Source organism: Cyprinodon tularosa, unplaced genomic scaffold (assembly GCF_016077235.1).
Source record: "Cyprinodon tularosa strain WSP-4 unplaced genomic scaffold, ASM1607723v1 ctg304, whole genome shotgun sequence".
NCBI lineage: Eukaryota > Metazoa > Chordata > Actinopteri > Cyprinodontiformes > Cyprinodontidae > Cyprinodon > Cyprinodon tularosa.
Genome location: NW_024039013.1, coordinates 94,982 through 113,036, shown reverse-complemented (window position 1 = coordinate 113,036; position 18,055 = coordinate 94,982). Strand labels below are relative to the sequence as shown.

Sequence of the window (18,055 nt, the reverse complement as noted above, 5' to 3'; positions counted from 1 at the left end):
AGCATTTTATCGCAGAAATACAAACACCATTAAACACAAAAACACCATTAAATGCACTAAGATAAAAGAAAATATATAAAAGCAAATAATACAAAATTGAATGTCAATACAAAATAAAAGAGAAGCATAAAATCAACCAAAACCAATTCCCTTTTGAGTATTAAACTCCAGAGAGAAAAGATGAGAGTTTAAAACATATTTTAAAATAGTCAAGTCAGAGTGGGATGCTGCTATGGTGTGTAAATAAAAATATGAATATAATAGATACACATATAGGCTTTGCATATTATGGCTATGAATGTAGGTCATGAATATTATGGACACTAATGTAGCATATATAATTTATTTTCTTCCCTTAGATATTCAGGGGTCCAGGTTAAAAGTCACTCGGTATGATTAACTAATTGAAAAAATGTTATGCATTGCGTGATGAACATCTGTCTTCTGTCTCTGAACATTCATCTTCTCATCCTGTCTGAAACACTTCTTCAACTTGACAGACCTTTTGAAAGCCATCAGTCTCTCTAAGAAGGTGTAGATAAACCATCATGTCATCAGAAATTGATCCATCGACACATGTAGCAGCGCAGCCAGCAGCATCACGGGTGGTTAGATTTGATTAGATGCACTTAGCATGATTGACAAATTGACAAACAGCCTCTCGATCAATGTTGAAGTGTTCAGCTGTCCCTGCCCTGTCAGCTTGAGCAGCATCCGTGTTCAGATGTATTATCTTCCAAACATCGATGGAGTCGTCCTGCCGCTTCTCTTAGCTCAGCCCTTTTTTTTTTTGTACTGCAGCTGGCCACCTTCCATACAACCAAACCCTGAGCTTTGTAGAAGGGCAATCTGCTTATTCAGCTGTTATTAGCTCAGGGATACTATGTCGCAATGATCTCTGATTGACATTTGGCTGCGTCTTTGTGTGTTTCTCCTCCAGGACATCGATTGGGTCCAAACAGAAAAGCACGTCTTTGAACAGGCCTCTAATCATCCATTCTTGGTGGGCCTCCACTCCTGTTTCCAGACAGACAGCAGGTAAGATTCCTTCTGTCATCTGAGGGTCATCAGTGACCCTTGTTACCGCCTGCTTTATTTCAGAAAAATGCTTGCCTTTATTTTACCCCCGAATCTAACAATGCAATGTTCATTGCCTGTTGTTCTTGGGAAGGCTTTGTGATTAATCAATAAAAATGATTAATCTTCTTTGTTTTTTTCTTTATGAAGATATAATTTTAGGAAAATCTGCATTTTTTTTTTTTTTTTTTAAAGTAATCCACTCCTTAGGCTTCTGTAGCTCATAGCGACACTATTTGTCAGCTTTTCTCCTCAGATGTGTAACTATAACTAATAAACTTACCTCCTGGCTCTGTATGAAACCAATAGCTGCAAAAAGAAATGTTTTGTTATATTTTTGTTTGTAGTTAAACATGATAGTTTCACTAGAACGTTTAACAGCGTTAATTTTATTGCCTTTTAATTTAAGGTCACTTCCTAGAGGGGATTATGATTAAAGACAATGTTTGTTTTTGGAAGTATTGTATGCCAGTTGTCATTTTTGTGAGGAGAAAAAATGTATTCTTCAGATTTGGTAGGAAAAAAATCAGATATCTAATTTCTAAGTCGTGTCGTCTAGCCTTAGAAATCCCTTTTTCTGCTGATTCCCACTATTGATGCACAAAGCACCCATGTGGAAAAAGGTCCCCTGGCCAAAACGTATAATTTAGTGGTAAAACATGCTTTGCTTTACCTTAAACACACCATCAGATACGGTAGTGACAGTCTTATACTTAGGGGACGGGGAAGCTAAGTAGCTGGATCGAGTTAAATATGGAATAATCTGCAAGAATACCTGTTAGAAGCTGTGAAAGTCTTCAAACAAGAGCTGAGGTTCAATTTCTAGCTGAACAATGAACTGATGGATAAATCCTGGTCAGCTCTACTGCCCACTATTGTCTGCTGAATTCTTTGTTGACATTCACCGGCTACATAGTTGTTTGTGGCAGAAATGTATCTATATGGTGCCGATCATCAGGCATCATATTTTCTCAGTCAGAGGGTGGAGCCAAACATAAGCAGAATAAAAGTATGCATGATCCATACTCAAAGTTACCATATCTGTATCTTAGCGGATGTTAAAAAGTTGAATTCTAGCTAGACAAAGATGCTCTCTATCCTCTTCAGTGAAGGGAAAAACCTTTAAACCTCCACGTCTTCTTAAATATTTGTAGCTGTAACAACAGCTTTGAAATCCATGCATCTTTTTTTTTTTCTTCCACTAAGTTTGTCACCATTTTATTGATCTGTTACATAAAACACAGGCCAGATCAACTAGATTTTAACTTCAATTATTCATTTGAAAAATTAACAAGTGAGAGGGTTATTCTTTGTAACTTCAAGTGGAGCTCTAGGTATCATGGTTTGAGGTATATATCAATTGTTTATTTTTAGTTGTGTATGGTGTGAAAGTTGTGACCCTGTCAGACACAACAAAACCTTTCTAAAGTTTTAAACAGTCATATAGGGAAAATATTCTGTCATTTCAAAATGTACCCAGATGATATTGAATGCTACTAAATAAGTGGTAGCGATATTACTGTCCCTATATAACAAGCTATTTGTGGTCACACTTCAGACTGTGGGAGATTCCCATCATAAAATCATATTTAGAACTACCACCCACTGTTTAACCCCCCAAAACAGAACAAACTGTTCTGTTTTTATCTATACATCCTGCAGACAATGAATAAACATTTTAACACAAACAAAATGTTTTTTCTTTTTTCCCCTCAGACTGTTCTTTGTTATTGAATATGTAAATGGGGGTGACCTGATGTTCCACATGCAGAGACAAAGAAAACTCCCAGAAGAACATGCCAGGTAAACATTGCAATTATTTTGTTTTTATAAGCACAAAGACACATTGAAGTTGATGATTTGTGATCTTTCTGTTGCTTCAGATTCTACTCAGCAGAGATCAGTCTGGCGCTGAACTACCTCCACGAGCGGGGAATCATCTACAGAGACCTGAAGCTTGACAACGTGCTGCTGGACTCTGAGGGACACATCAAACTCACAGACTACGGCATGTGCAAGGTGTGGTTTCCTTGTCAACAAGTGAACTAATGGAGCCGCACTTTGGATAAAAGCAAGCTGCAGAACTCCAGAGGTGTGGGTTTACTTATTTCACATCAACAATCTTTTCTGTTTTTGCAGGAGGGTTTGAGACCAGGCGATACAACAAGCACTTTCTGTGGTACCCCTAATTACATCGCTCCTGAAATACTCAGAGGAGAGGATTATGGTAAGAATTACAAGAGGAAGGCACTTACTAGAAACGCTATCCGATGATTGCCCATGAAAAGTTACCGTGGAGTTATGATGAGATCTGTGAAATGATGCTTTCAGTTATAATGGTGGCTGCTGAAATTGAGCTGGAAATTTATGTGTGCTGTGTGAAATGTTACAAGGAAAAACAAGATGAAAGCAGATTAAACAAATGTGGCGTCATTTAGGGGGAAAAACAAACCCTGAAAAGAGCTGTTAAACTAGATAAATTCAAACTATAACAATTTTATCGGGAAACTTTTAAGTTTCTACTTGAACTTTAGAAGATATCCGGCGAAAGACTTATGAGTCAAATCTAACTCATTACATTTACAGCAGAAACTGCATGTAGTTTCAGCTGCTCCGTTAAATGTCACTTTGCTCCTCTGAAATCCACAGCTATAATTATCAGCACATTAAACAATAACTTTAAAATAGGAAAAACTCCCTGGCAACCAAAAGGGTATCGTAGCGACAAGTCTCTTGGTGTTAAAAAAAAAAAAAAAATGGTGGGGTGCTTAAAAAGCCCTGATTTACCTCACGTATCTTTCATGACAGAGAAACCATTAATAAAAGTAAGCATCCCTTTTAGTTTTCAATGCATTGTCTCTTATTACTGTTTACCAGAAAGATCAAGTTGTTAACAAACATGTTTCGACACTAAGCTGAGCCTCAGTGGCCGACTAGAATAAGCTTTAAAGAAATTGCAGCAATTTAACTAAATGGCATTTTGTTTGAACATGGCAGTTCTGCATCATCTAAGGCATCACTAACTGGTATTATTTGTTTTAACAAAGGAGGAATTATCCAAAACCAACTGACTCTTAAAAAAAAAGTCTAAAAATTTCCATTTATTTCACTGTTCAGTGCTCCAGGAGCTGTCTATGAATCTCTGTTGGTAAAACACAAAATTTGGAACATTTGTGTCTACATTAAAATAAAGAATGATTATTTATATATTATTGCAACATCAAGTGACAAATTTGAAAATGTGCTTTTTGGCTTTTATTAAGACGAGATGAAAAATGGAAAAGTTCTGCACAGATGTTGGCAACATCATTTTTTTTTGGCCCTTTGGATGCATATGTTCATCCTGTTAAATGGAGTCTCACATCAGTAGATGCTAAAGGTCATAGCCAGAGCTGGAAAAATCATAACAGTAGATGAGAAAGATAAACCAGGTCAAATATACAGAATTATACAGAGATTAGGTAGAGTGTTTTAGTTATTTGTTATTTTTACATGTTTAAACATAGTTAAGCCCAAAAAAGCAAAAGACATGCATGCCAGAGCCCTACAGCATTCAGACCAGAAATGCACTGAAATGAAAATTCTTGGCAAAAACCGAGAGGCAAAAAATTGTGAAACCAAGGCTGAAAACTAAAACAGCAAATGTTATGTGAAATATTAAAACCATAGCATTTTTCTCTACGTTGTGTACTAATATATGTGTATAATATATATAAATTATTCAATGGCAAAAGTACCTAAAACCCAGAGGATCAGTTAGTCACAGATGCTGTAATCATGAACTGGATTGTTTATAGAATAATTTATTGAATGCATTCCTGTTCTGCTGGTTGAATCCCTAACGGGCGGCGTGTTTCTTTCAGGGTTCAGCGTAGACTGGTGGGCGCTGGGCGTGCTGATGTTCGAGATGATGGCGGGCCGCTCGCCGTTCGACATCGTCGGCAGCTCTGACAACCCGGACCAAAACACAGAAGACTACCTCTTTCAAGGTATAACTCACAGAAAGTTGCACAACTAAGATTAATTATTGGAGGAAAGAGGAAAAAAAACTACTGCGCTGAAGAATCCAACACCTTTTTATTCACAACTTTCTAACGGCTTCTCTTGGTGCCAGCCACATGCCATCTGTTGATGGAATAATGTGTGAAAGTATGTGTTTTCCCTTTATTTCATCATTAAATATGCTCTCAGAATGTGTGTGTTCTTAGAATAGCTGGTGAGATGTTGGAGCTGCAGCCGGATGTATAATTCAAGACATGTTATTGCAACATGGATGACAGGAGCGGCAGTAAGAGCAGCCTGTTCAGCCCTGGGAGTCCGAGCTGCAGCAGTGTCAATAACCTGCCATGTCAGTTAGAGGAATTTGTGTCAGTCTTAACATCTTTTCTTTCTTCATCTTGTTTTTTTTTTTTTTTTTTCTCCACAGTTATATTGGAAAAACAGATCCGAATACCGCGCTCGTTGTCAGTCAAAGCTGCCAGCGTTCTCAAAGGATTTCTCAACAAGGTATGAAGAGATTAAACAGGCTAGAATCAGAGTCTGCCCCTGCTGGGCTTTGCAATATTCTACATCTGTTAGCCTGGTTCCTCTTCCCCCGTCTTCTATCTCTTTCTCCATCCACCTCCCTCACACACTTTGATGTTACCATACATATTTGATGCGCATATTGAAGAGTGATGTTTGGGAGCCGTCCATTTTAATAGCAACATTTAAACTATGTTCAGCAAAAACAATATAGGAAATATATAATATCATTTAGATTTTCTTTTAGAGTAAAATTGTAGCCGTTTCTCTTGCTGCCAGTGTTTGACAACGTATGGGGGAGGGGTATTGATGAACCATAATAATTGATATACTGAAAAGTGGTCTCTCAATAGGCTTCTCAGTTTGGCATCATATAAAAAAAAAAAGACATTTTGAATAGTTTAAACGATTTGCAATACAGATGCAGGTTCCTGTTCAAAGGTCATTGTGGCCCTGAGGTCTTGTTTTAGTGGAATATTCCCCAGAAACCTTCATAAGGTGTTGGCTAGGATTCATCCTGAGGCTTTAGGCTCCCATCTAACCCCTACTGGGACACTTAGGCTCCTCTATGGAATCCAAGCCTTCCTTGACAGCAGTTTGCTCTGGGAGAACCTACCAGGATCATAGTAGTAAACAAATCCCTGCGCAGTGTTAAAAAGACAGTGTAGGATATTTTTTCAAGTTATTTTTTTCTTTTATGCATCAGCTGGCTATCCTCTCTGTAGTAGATTGCTCTCTTTGTGTTTTCCTTTGGTATAAATTCAGATTAGTTGGTCCCTGCGGCTGAAGCTAACAGCTAGTCTGTGAGGGGATGAAACCACAGCCGATGGCAGCAGAGTTGGCTCACCTTTGCTGTTGGAGAGGCTGTTCAACTGTCGTTTCTGGTGTTTGTATTTGTCATACTTGTTACCAGCAGTGTTACTAATATTTCTTTCATAAACTCTGTGGGGCCCACAAGTGACAGACATGACAATGCCTCTCTTACTACGTGGTATTGATGGCTCATTATGAGAGGTCAAACATTATATATTAATAAGTCCAACATCTAAAAATAAAAACTAAAAAGGTTGTTTTTATTACAAGATGTGTTCAGCTCAGTCACCTATCACCCAACGGGGAAAGAAAATGAGATTATGACTCACTTTAAGGGAAACTCTTTAAAAATACATTTGTATAAACTAGTGGGTAGAAATTTTATAAGTAGGTTTCAGATTCCTTTAAAGTTTTTGGTTTAGGGGCCTTCTTCTATTCCACTCTCCTCAAATCCTCTCCCCCATCACACTCTCCTCATTCTGGGTGAACATGTTTCACTCTCCTGCTGTCATCTCCCACTGTCTCTCACCCTCCTCTCGCCTTCACTCCCACAGGATCCCAAGGATCGTCTGGGCTGCCACCCTCAGACAGGCTTTGCAGACATCAGCGGCCATCCGTTCTTCCGAAACGTCGACTGGGACCTTGTGAGTGAATCTGGTTGCCATTACAGTTTTGTCGTCTGTCTTTCCACGTTTTTTTCCTCCATAGTTCACATCTAAGGAGACATCTGAAATCATTAGAATGGTCTATTTCACTGATTAAATACTAAAATCAAATCACATTTGAATTTATTTTCCACAGAGAGACCTATCTAAAGCAATGTTTATTTCCATCATCCTCGCTTTCTGCTTCCAAAAATTAAAAATTAATTTTAGCAATTTTGGATTTAGAAATATTGAGCTTTTGTATAACCTATGAATGTTTACTTTTACACCTTGAAATAGTTCAGCCATTTACATCTTTACACCACAAAGAACACTCTGGTTAGCCAATCAGTCTTACTTAAATGATCCAAGATCCACACTGGAACTCAAAGGGGACCAGATGCCTAAAAATATGAAATTCTTTAAGACCATAAAGCTGCTGGAATTGTTTCTGAAATCTAAGCTTTTTACCGCGGCCATAATCCATGTATTCCACTTTGTGATAAATAGTATGCTCTTTTTTTCCCTTTTTATAACAACATTTTTAAATAATTTTTTTTTTAATTTATATTATAAACGTAGAGATTGTACTGTTTTTATTTACTTTCTTTGGTTGATCAGCATGGATCTTCTTTTTTTGTCTCCAATAGGCTATATAACTAACCTAGGTAAGGATGTTTATTTCCTGAATACGATGTTTGGCTTTTGACTGCAGGCTCAGTCCATGCCCTCTAAACCTCCCCAAACTCCTGAACAGGCTTTGCTTCATGATCCTTCAAAGGATGTGGTTATTCATGTTGATCACATTTATCTGTACGACAGTTTTTATTCTCTCGCATAACTTTCCATTCCAGTCAGATAAGCAGTCTAAGCTGTGATTGTTCGGGTGCAACAGTTTCTCCTTCCATTCAACTTTCCATGTAGGTGTCTGATAGAGCATCCTCCGAACCGACGACTTTGTCACGGTCTTTCTTATCCTCACTGTACTTAAATATAACATTTTAATGTTAAAGTCGAATAAATCGAAATGAGTTTCACTTTTGTACTAAATTAAGTAAATTATTCTTTTAACATTTTAGTTTGAGATGCAACTATATTGTGTTTTTACTCTCAAACCCTATTGTGTACCTGTTTGAAAGTAGGGCAAAGACCGACAGCTGAGGGTCAAACCTTAGTGCTCCCGGGGTCGTGCTCTGCAGGTTTAGCCGCTGTGTTAAAGCCAAGAGTTGTCAGCTGTGGCCTGATTCGCATGTCCTTGTTTAGAGCAGCCAGACAGAGACAAACATGTCAGGGAGAGAGACTGACAACAGCAAATAGGATGACTCACACATGGGCTGAGATAGGCTCTAGCCAAAGAAGGAGAAGCTATTACTAGAGAGGGACCATATAGAGCTAAATAGTGGAGCTCTGGTTTTCTTGGTGAATCTAGTTTTACCTCAGAGGGACACTGAATGTCCCCCAAAGATTCCAGATTTCAGAGAAGCTGTTCTTTCTACATCATAGATTGTGATTCATAATCTCAGCCACTGATACCAAACCAGGCTTTGACTTTTTTTCCACTTGCTTTCCAATGCTGCAGTTCATCCAAATATTTTTCCTTTTTTAAACTTATCAAATTTCATTCGGATTAACTGAAGCTCTGGGGTTTAGTCAGTCCCTGGTTAGGAGTTTTAGAATCCCTTGCTAGTACACCACCATTAAAGCAAGCAGAAATACACAGATATTTTAAGGCTTCCTGTTATCTGTTTCAGAGATGAATGAGATGCCGTCTACGAGTAAGATTTCCGTTTAATGACAGCAGTCGCAGTAAAAGGAAACGGCTTCCCACTAGTGTCGCAGCTCAGACATTTGCAGAAATGATTTCAAAGAAATGCGTAATGTTGTCACTAGAAATCCAAATAATGCTTCTGTTAGAAGAGCCTAATTAAAGAAGGAAAAACAGGCAAAGATTAACTTAGTCTATTAAAGCCTACTGTCCCTGTTTGAAGTATTGGGGACATTTTTCATCCCAGTGTTCAGACCCACATGACCCACATGCGCTGTGGAATGACAAACAGACAGGGTAGCTCAGCAGGGATCACCATGACCTCTTTTTTTCCCCCTGTTTGGTCTGGAGCAGAGACACAGCAGTTGGTCAGAGCGTCTGGATGGATCAGCTTGCACTCCCTCCTCCCTGCAGCTTTGACCAACCTGATTCAAATCCAAAGCTCTGCTCTCCAGTTAACCTGTAGGCCTGCAGGGGGAGCTCTTGGGGGGTATTTTTGAATGTAACTTACTATAGCCTGTTTAACCCATTTAGGCCTAAAACGCCTGGAAAAAACACCTTAAAAACCTATGGCCGATTTTAAAAAATACCCCTAAAACCTGAAGTTTTTTTGTAAATTCAGCAACTGTGTCAACGCCTAGTAAATTATTGATATCTCAGCTTCTGTAGCAGATAGAACTCAAAATATATTTTATCTTTGAAATTCTTCCCAAAAAAAAAAGTGAAAAGCAGTAATCAAAAAGAAAAAATTCAACCTTTTATTTTTTCCATATGTGATCATGTCTTCATTGAGAATGTGCAATATAAAACGTTTTTAAAATAAAGAACAAACATTACATAAATAACTATCTGATGATTACTTATTAACAGTATTATTATGCATAATAATGCATATGTCTGTGTTATAAATTGCAATACAACTTACCTCCAGATGGCCACAAATCTGTCCCGGGACATATTTTGGGGGAACTGCGTCCTGAAGAGAGGTTTACTCTGTCGCCAATGATCTCTTCGTACTGGCAACACAAGAAGTCCCATGCCCATACACAGCCCAATAAATGTCTTTATCTCCGTCACAGTCACGGGTGACCACTTTGCCATCTTTGCTCTTGTTGGAGTTTGGTTTGTTTGGTCACTGTACCTATTCGTCTCGGTAACAAGATGCATCCAAAGGTCTTCATTAAAAATATGCTCAAATGCCTGCAGCGGTGTGGCGTCTGCAGGCAAATCAACTTTGACTCCAGGTGTGCGGTTGAAAGCACTCCGTGCATTGCGGTGGTAGTTCTCCGTCTTCCAGTCACTATCAAAACCTTCAAACTCATCGTCGCTAGCGTCCGGCTCGTCGTCTTCGAACATATGTCTTAACCACAAATCCCGGTCGATTGGTTCAGCGCGTTCAGTCATCATTTTCATCTATACCGTCATCAAAGCCGACACACTCCTCAAAATCACTGCCTTCCGACAACTCTTCTCTGTCAAACTCCTCCATGTTTGCTTGAAAAAAACTTCTTTCTTCTTGCTTGACTTATATGCTCTCCCGGCGTCAATGGTAGAATTTAGCAACAGCGCCCCCGGCTTGAATGGTAGAAATGCGGTAATGCTTTCCCGGCCTAAATGGGTTAACCACCCAATCACAAACCCAGCTTGTGCTGCGTTTTTTCACTTGGTCCTAGTGCTCGACAAGTGTACTGTAGTGTACTGTAGCGTAATTGTTTTTGGACAGTAAAACGTGCAGGGGACCAAAACGGACGTTTGGAACCTGTCCCCCCTTTCATGTGTCTTCTACTCTAAAAGTTTCAGCTACTTAGTGTAAATTGTAATATATATTAAGGGAATCCATTAGTCTGTGGTTGAGATGGATTTAAAGAAACTAGTCCAGTTACTTAACAATCAGTATTGAAATGAATAAAACCCAAACATTATTTTTGATGTGTTTTGATTTTCCTGTTATTTCAGCTGGAGCAGAAGCAGGTAGTCCCACCATTCAAACCCAACATCTCAGGGGAATTCGGACTGGACAACTTCGACGCCCAGTTCACCAATGAGCCCATCCAGCTCACGCCCGATGACGAGTAACTTACCTTCTGCCTTTTTGCCTCATCTTACAACTCCTCTTTTCAGCCCAGCTCTTCACCTGATCTGATTATTTTATCTGTATTATTTTAGGGACGCCGTGAGGAAGATCGACCAGTCTGAGTTTGAGGGCTTCGAGTACATCAACCCTCTGCTGATGTCTGCAGAGGAGTGCGTGTGAGCGCTGCAACATCTGTCCCCGCAAACACCAAACACTCACAATTAAACCCATGTTTACGTGGCGTCTCCTTGCTGCATGGTTACAAGACAACCCAGCAACATTAACCTTTTGTTCGAGGGCCGCACAAACGCTTCTGTTTTGCCAAAACCAGTCTCTCACTCTGCCATTTATAACCATTTGCCCTTAAGCCTGGTTGGTTTGTTAATTCTTCTTTTGTATCATGTAAATCTGCTCTGATCATTTCTCTCTCTGGGCCGCTTTATTGTGGCCATAAAGTTCTTCCAAGGTTGCTGACGGACTAAGCATCCTCTCCTTTCAGCCAATGGGGCATTTTCAAAGCAGGTTTTATTTGTGTGTGTGTGTGTAGAATAAACTACTATTGATGAACATTAGACGGGGCCTTTTTAGCTTCACTCCATGTTTAGACAGGAATGACTTCTGCCTAGAACAAGAGTAATCATAACACTATGAGGAAAAAATGATGAAAAGTCAATATATTTTCTCATATTTTATTTTAGATTATAAGTGTTTCACATCCAGCCTGTGTATATGAATCAGAAAAGTTCTGGTTCTGGATAACAAGAGCTTCAGGTCCCTTCTCCCAGAATGAAGGAATTTAAACACTAATAGTGAGTTAATGCTGTGAATGAAAGCACCGTGGGAGCTGATGGGATAGCACAAAGTACCTGGATCCTGTAGCGCAGGTTTTATTGTTGCCGGGCAGAATTTCCTTCATATACACTCATACAGGACCAAAAACCCTTTTTCTGGGACTTGTTAGATGGTACAGTATGCATAAGGAAGATGTGTTGTCCTAGGTTATAGACTTTATATATATATATATATATATATATATATATATATATATATATATATATATATATATATATATATATATAAACAGATTTTCTTTTTTTTCTTTTTTTTTCCAGATCTTTTTTTTTTTTTAATACAATGCCTTTCTAAAACTTGCGCTCTTTATTTTATTTGTATTTTCCTTCATTCCTTGTGCGTCCTTTTTTTTGTAAAACCAAACTTTCATCGCTGAACAGTTTAAATCCTAAAATGTGGTTTTAACGCTGTTAACTTAGTCCACAATTTAACATTGGAGGTATTTCAAAGCTACATATGAATGTAATGACACTAAGCCACGGTCATCAGACGGACAGTGGAGGAACACATTCCTCTGTTACAGGTTAGCTTTACTGTTGCTTTTGTTAAATCAGATTCAATCTTGATTTTTTTTTTTTTTTATCACTACATTGATTCCAAAATGTTAAGGGGGGAGTCTACTATTGTTTGTATCTGTTGTATTTTTCAGATGTTTTACCATCCGCTGGACTTTATTATTAGTGTTTAAAGAAGAAAAAAAATGCAGATGGTAAAATAAACATTTTATTTCTCTCCTTGTGGTAATGTGTTTGTGTCTCACTCGATATGAGTCTGCAATGCCCCACTAAAGGAATCCTACACACTTTTTCACCTCTTTTACGATTCATCATTCATTGTATTTTAGCCAAAATCGTCCCTATTGAAGAACCCTCCAATCTTGGCAAGAGATGATAGAATATAACCTGTCTGTTATTAATTGCCAAAACGGTTGTGAAATAAACTAAAACTAGGCCACACTGGATTTCAGGAGCCAGTTTTAGCCTTTTGTGTTCTTCATTACCTACAGATGAGACCAATTAATGGTGAAAATGCTGGTAAAGGTTCTCAGTCATCCAGGTCTTAGTCATTCCAAAAAAAGTTAATCTGATCTTTTATACTGGAGAAACCAAACAACCTCTGAACCGATGCATGGCTCAACATGAGAGTGACCTCCTCCGGACACGACTCTGCTGTCCACCTACACCTTAAGGACAAAGGAAATTATTTTTAGCACCAAAATGTTCTCAGGTTTCAGCTCTCAAAAACCTACAATGCAACTTTACAGTGGATTCCTTACCACTATAATCTCAATCATCGCCATGCAGGTGGTCAAAACATTGTGCTTATTAAGCCAGGCCAATAACGACTCTAACGGCTCCCCATTGCAAAGGCATGGGCCAGTTTCAGTTCAGCTGGCAGGCCAACAACAACCTCAACTTCTCCCCATTACTAATGGTTGGACCTGTTTTTCAGTTAATTTGCATGTTTTTTTGCATTACCAGGCTTTTGTCTGTGCTACCCTATAAGCCTGGAACTCAGGTTGAATCTCAACCTAAGTGAAGACTGCAGAAGAGTATATATGATAAATAGTTTCCCTAGGTTTGTGGATAGATTTGTGCCTGGACTTTGACTAGGCCATTTTTACTAAACCAATGTGGCTTGATATGTATGATTGCACTGCTCCATTCTCAAGTCTTCTGCAGCTGTGAACAGGTTTCCAGCCAATCATTTCTGACTAGCCTCATGCCGGAATGTTTACATTTGGTCTCATCTGAACAGACCTGGCCTAATGTGAGACATCAACATTTCCAATCATTTACCTTTCCAGATATTAAAACTGCACTTTTGTTTTACTACTGCCGCTGCTGTTTCATTTATGGCCTTCTAGGGATATTTTCTGTTTGAAAAAAGATATATATTATTTCTAATAGAAATATTAGATGCTTTAAGTAGAAATATACTAATATGTGGCTTTAATTTTAATATTTTGCACTTTAAATCATCCAAGTTCTATTAGTTATTTATTGACTTTAAGTAAGGAACCTAGTTTACAAGCTGGCTCTCCTAAAATTAGAAATCTGCCTTAGTGCAGTGACTGTACCTAAGCCCTCCCCTGCATGGGTGTCCTGGAGTGATGGGTATTAGACTGGATGTGTTAAGCCGGAGCTGTTCCTCCAGGGATCATCTTCCTGGTTTATTTTTTAATTTTTATTTTCCAGAGGCCTTGTCATCTTCCTGAGGTGAAAAGGTCAGTGACGCCATGTGGCTTCACTCTGCCCTCACTCCATGCTGAGTGTGAAAAGGTGAAAAAGGGGTCATGGAAATGATAATACATGTCAGGAGTAATAAACCAAGCTGATTTGTGAGATGCAATAAGTGGCTACAACCTCATTGGAGAGGCTTGTTTCCCCATACTTTAACCTGCTGCACGTTGTCTCAACTGAACCAGATTTCACAGAAATGCCCCCCATTTGTACCGACTAAATGAGAGCCAGCATTGCCGCATGCAGGGAGTAGGATAAATGCCTCGGCATAATTCTGTATTCCCTCGGTGCCGTGTTTGACTTTGCTGCTGTGCCCTCTCTAGTTTCTAACCGGGGTAGGCCCTCCCCTGGCATGGGGGCTCCGCATCGCCCTGTGGAAGACACGGAAAAAGGCTAACCTTGTTTAATTAATGATGTAAAACAGAGGAGGGACCGTAGAAACAAAAATGTCCTGTTCTAATTGCACGTATCTTGTTGGGTGTTTCAGCCTGTCCCAAAAGAGATTAATTAACCAGAAGAAGACACAAAGTAGCAGCTAAATGCAATCTCTTAGTAAAACACACACACAAGCCGCAGAGTCACATGGTGTTGTATTTGGCACAGCCGTGGCTCTGCATTTAGAGCTGCTCTTGACTGGAGAGTTACTGAGAGATCTCAACCATCGGCTCTACTCCAATCTCCCTGTAAGGTGGCTTTGATTTTAATGATAGAGGAACCTTAGTTTCACTGAGCACCACTTAAAGAACACTTCTGCAGGGTTTAAAAAATAATAATAAAGGTACGGTGATCACTGAGGCCTCAGTGGATAGAAAAACAAAGATGGATGACTGGAAGAACTTGGAAAAAAAGGGTTTTCCATTTTACAGAATTCCGTTATGTTATTTTTGTTACACCCTCATTTTTTTTTTATCATCAAATTTGAATTGATGAAAGCATGCATAAATACCATTTTCGTCACTTATGAGGAAAAATTAAAACAGCCTGGACCTTTCTGAGAGAAAATTGGCTGCCATCTTTGAATAATTTGGAGAAATCTGGTACCACTTTTCCTTGCATAGATGAATCTGCATCAATGGGGGAGTTTATGAGCATGAACAGCCTGCTTAATGTCATATTATTGCATCTCTATTGGATTTCTGTCCAGACTTTGACTAGGCCCCTTCAAAAAGGTTATTAGCAGTTGGTTTCACATTTTTCCATTCTGTTTCTATTATATCTAACTAGGGTGAACGACGGCTCCACTACTTTATAAGTTGCTCTGGATTATTTCTCATTGGTTTTCTTCTGCTCTGCTTCATTTTCTCATCACATTTAAATGAATATAAAGGTCTGGCAATAATCTGAGCTTTATGTATTCCTTTTCAGGGGGAGGGTTTTCCTTTTTTAAATTGATGCTTTAATAATCAGTGACTAAAGGTAAGGTGTACTTTGATGTTCCACAGAGGAAATTTGGTTTCAGCCTCTGCATCCCATAAATTGCAAGATCAATCAATTGGACATTAAATATTTACACATTACAGCAGCAGATCTCTGCATGAAACAAAGTGCAGCTCAGACTGGAATGAGCTAAATGCTAAATCATACAATACCTACACACACATATGAACAGAATGATAAAAACAAGGTACCACAAGAACAAAATGATAATGTCACCCAAGGTTTTTGTTAAATCAAGGTGTGTCCAATCTTCTCAGTGGGCTGCATGAGTCACTGTGCCTGTTTAGTGATGTCCGCCCTAACCCCTTAATCATTATATAGAGCTGGGATTTTATAATGCTCTCAGTTACCTACCTGTTCTGCCAAATGAACACTATTTTTCGCTCCCCATTGGTCACGTGATTCTGACTCCCTGCATGTTCCCGGCTCCATCTTTGTTCTCTGTCGCTCCCACAACAAAATCCCCTAATACCTTGCGGGGGGAACCCTTTCAAAGCATTCTGGGATATATCTGCCCATCTAGTGACCATTGATGCAAACTACTTTTCAAGGTGCATTTTGGGAAATTTTGCATCCACTATCATCTACTAGACCAGGGGTAACCAATTAAAAATCAGCAGGGTCCGAATAAAGAAAATCAACAACACGTAAAGGTCCGGAGACATTTTTAGTTATAATCTGTTACTTTAAACAGAAAGGTGTTTATGCATCCATTTTATACATTTTAAATAAAAACATATATTAAAAAAATAGAAAATTTTCCCATTTTAAAATCTAATATGTTTTCTTAAGTAGAGAACAACAATCCCTCAGTTTGGTAGATAGACAATTTCCTGATTCACATATTTTATAAAACACCTGAACAGACAGTTTGTTCTTGTTTTTTTCTTTTTTATGACTAAATGAGAGCAGTGGGCTTTATGCTGCCCTGCAAGGCTTTAAAGCTGCAGTCTGTAACATTGAGAAGAGAGCAGACTTCGACTGAAAATTTGAAGAAAAACAGGTTTCACGCTACTCCCCCACCCTCTCTGCTTCACTCATGCCCCACCTCCAAGCCCCACCCCTCTCACAGCATCTGCGCGGCTACCGCATACGACCAGAAGCGTCCAAGCAGCGTACGCGGCATGGAGTGTGAACCTGTAAGAGCGATAACACTCACCTCCAAGCAGCTAGATATAAGATGCTGGTTATACCGAAGTTTGCCGTGTAAGCAGTTGTCGGCAGGGGCAGTAAGGGCAGTTTCTCTTTCTGCGGTGGCTGTCGCTCCGACATGACTTCCACGCGCGTCCTCCTGACTGCGGCAGCCGGGCGCTGCGGCAGGTTAAGCGGGTGGGGGGGGGGCTGTGATTGACACTCCATCAGACGCTCCTCTGGCTGTGATTGGTTGTTTTGACTCGTCCCGAATTATTCTTTCCAGATTGAAATACAGGCAGTAGGCGGGACCAATTGAAGCAGTTTTTTTCACAGGTTACATATCACATGTACTGCTGTCTGGGCATAGGGACAGTTTTAGCCAATATGACAAAAAAGTGATTTTTAAAAACTTACAGACTTCAGCTTTAAACCTTGGTTTGAATGGAGACAAAGCCATTCTCAAGCACATATCAAGGTGCTCATTTTGAGCCTGGATTGATATTTATTTTTGATTATGTTCATAGAATCCCGCTTCACAGCAGTAGGTTGAGCCAAACATAGTCAAAATGTGCAGGGTCCTCTTTGAGCACACCGTTTCATTTTTCTGTCACCAGTTCACCACAGTTCTTCCAGCAGTCCACACTTTTCCATTTTTTTCTCATCAATTTCTAAATGTTGTAAATCAAGTTGGGTCCGGATTAGGCAGCAGGAGGACCTGGGTCCAGACCGCGGTCCGCTAATCCTCTGTTCTAGACATTCAGACACTCATTTAAAATGGTGTATCCCATATATAGTGCTCTATAGGGTGGACATTCAGATACAGAAGTAGTGTGTACCACACTCAACATGGACCAGAGGAAGTGAAGGAAGAGTTATCTCAGGAGATTAAAAAGAAACTTATAGAGCATCTCCAAGCAACTTGATGTTCCTGTGTCTACAGCTTCTCATATTATTCAAAAAACTGAAGATCCATGGGACTGGAGTTAACCTCCTGGGACATGGCTGCAGGAGGAAAATTGATGACAAATCAAAGAGAGGGATGATGGTTAGAGCCTAAATAGATTTGATGGGAAACAACTAAGGAGAACACCATTGTTGAAAACTAGAATTTGCAAAGCTAGATCTTGACATGCCACAAAGCTTCTGGGAGAATTTCCTATCAACAGATGAGACAAAAATAAAGGCCCCCTTCAAACCTGAGACAACCGGTACGGTTTGATCATATGCAGTGGACTTAAATACCTGCTGAGAGGAGCAGAAGTCTCACTGATAGTTACAGGAATTGTTTTATTGCAGTTATTGCCTCAAAGGCTTGTGCAACAGGATATTAAGTTATGGCTACTCTTATTTTTGTTTAAAACTGTTTCTAAACAACTTAGTTGAAGCATGGTTGGCAATCAATGTCTGTCTTTCATTCGTTTATTTTCATTGGTTTTTTAAAATGTATTAATTTTTTCTGATTCAAGTTTTTTTTTCTGTGCTAGTCAACAGT

The 18,055-nt window shown here is 39.2% G+C and overlaps 1 protein-coding gene across 1 annotated transcript in view; it reads left to right on the top strand.

Annotated features, from left to right (window-relative positions):
- prkci (protein kinase C, iota) overlaps positions 1 to 11,935 on the top strand; it is a 50,081-nt gene extending 38,146 nt beyond the window's left edge. Inside the window, exons 10-18 of the mRNA XM_038291926.1 lie at positions 941 to 1,038; positions 2,794 to 2,880; positions 2,961 to 3,096; positions 3,217 to 3,304; positions 4,941 to 5,066; positions 5,504 to 5,583; positions 6,969 to 7,058; positions 10,780 to 10,895; positions 10,990 to 11,935. Coding sequence (XP_038147854.1) covers positions 941 to 1,038; positions 2,794 to 2,880; positions 2,961 to 3,096; positions 3,217 to 3,304; positions 4,941 to 5,066; positions 5,504 to 5,583; positions 6,969 to 7,058; positions 10,780 to 10,895; positions 10,990 to 11,077 — 909 coding nt within the window. The 3' untranslated portion in view covers positions 11,078 to 11,935. The remainder of the gene's footprint in view (positions 1 to 940; positions 1,039 to 2,793; positions 2,881 to 2,960; positions 3,097 to 3,216; positions 3,305 to 4,940; positions 5,067 to 5,503; positions 5,584 to 6,968; positions 7,059 to 10,779; positions 10,896 to 10,989) is intronic.
- The last annotated feature ends 6,120 nt before the right edge of the window (positions 11,936 to 18,055 follow it).